Consider the following 1,330-nt stretch of genomic DNA (forward strand, 5'->3'; position numbering starts at 1 on the left):
AACCTGAGCCCAGCAGACTTCAGAGCTGTGCAGAGACCATCTGACCAAGAAAAAGGAATCTAGAGTTCTGGAACTGATGGACCAGCCCAGTCAAAATCTGGATTAGAATCCTATTGAACACATTTGGGACGTCGTACATTCAAAGATTGATCTCACAAAAGTTTAATCTAAAGCGAGTCTGTGGGAACATCTGGAAACTATCTGGAGCTCAGTAGCACCAGACTGTCGAAGAGTTCATAAAACAGTGGCAGCAGGAAAACAAGCTGTTGTCAAGGCCGAAGGAGGCTGTAGAAGATCTGAAGTTTTTGGGTTATTATGTGTGAAAAAAGGACTATTTAGCAGTTTCACTTTGTTGTTTCCCAAATAAACAACATTTTTAGTTTTGAACACGCTTTTGGAAGATTTCTACAATATTTCTGTTTTCTCCTTCTCATGGCCGGTGGTCTAATACATTTGTAAAGCTCTGTGTATTTAATATCATATTCAGGCTGTCTGCTCCTGTGAGGACGCACTCAGGGTGAATTAACACAGCGCGCTGCCTGACAGGACAAACTCTGGGCTGAAGCCCCGCCGTGTCCTTCAGAAACCCGAAGCTAAGATGGCGGCCGCCGCGGTGAGAAGTCTGGGCTCCAGTCTGGGAAAAAACCTCCGAGAGATCCGCGTGCACCTCTGCCAGACGTCCGCGGCCAGCAAGGGGGCCAGGTGAGCTCCGAGCCGGCCGCAAGAGGCGGGAACCGGCGGCGGGTTTCCCACAGAGTCGGTCCGGGTCAGAGACACTGACCGGACAGCTAGCGGCTAACAGCTAGCGGCTAACTGCTAACATCAGGGTGACCGCAGTGTCAAAGACAATTTGCTCCTTTATAGAGTCTCTCATGTGACCGTTAGCTTAGCATCAGGAGCACCTGTCGGACACTGAAACTCTGGGTTTAATTTATCCGCCGTGAAGAACACGAAAGTCTTAAAAATCAGCCAGAAAGTTTTGTCAGAACTTCCGGTTTGTACTTCGTGTGTTTGGTCCTGTATGAATAAAGTTTGATTGATAATGAGCCAATGATTGATCATCAGAGGACCAATCAGTAGCTGTTCTAATCAATCAGTCGGACAGGTTCTATGGAGTAAATAATAAATCAATAACAATAATAACAATCAGACGGTGAGTTCCTGCTTTAGTGTTTCAGGTTTTAGTTTCAGAAGCTGAAAATTAAAATGTACGAAGTTCCGTTTCATTGTTAAAGATTTCTGTAACTGACGCTGCTTTGTTTGTTCCACAGATCAGGTTTAATTTATCCAGATTATCTGTTGGTGATCAGGTTTAATTTATCCACATTAT

At 45.0% G+C, this 1,330-nt stretch overlaps 2 protein-coding genes across 3 annotated transcripts in view; both read left to right on the forward strand.

Annotated features, from left to right (window-relative positions):
* ik (IK cytokine) overlaps window positions 1–1,330 on the forward strand; it is a gene marked incomplete at its 3' end in the record, with an annotated part of 24,510 nt that overhangs the window by 16,179 nt on the left and 7,001 nt on the right. The window contains exon 2 of the mRNA XM_008305936.1: window positions 758–766. The remainder of the gene's footprint in view (window positions 1–757; window positions 767–1,330) is intronic.
* ndufa2 (NADH:ubiquinone oxidoreductase subunit A2) overlaps window positions 554–1,330 on the forward strand; it is a 2,298-nt gene continuing 1,521 nt past the window's right edge. For both annotated transcript variants that reach the window (XM_008305933.1, XM_008305934.1), the window contains exon 1: window positions 554–702. In XM_008305933.1, coding sequence (XP_008304155.1) covers window positions 599–702 — 104 coding nt within the window. In that variant the 5' untranslated portion in view covers window positions 554–598. The remainder of the gene's footprint in view (window positions 703–1,330) is intronic.

Source organism: Stegastes partitus, unplaced genomic scaffold (assembly GCF_000690725.1).
Source record: "Stegastes partitus isolate 25-593 unplaced genomic scaffold, Stegastes_partitus-1.0.2 Scaffold2708, whole genome shotgun sequence".
NCBI classification, from domain to species: Eukaryota; Metazoa; Chordata; class Actinopteri; family Pomacentridae; genus Stegastes; species Stegastes partitus.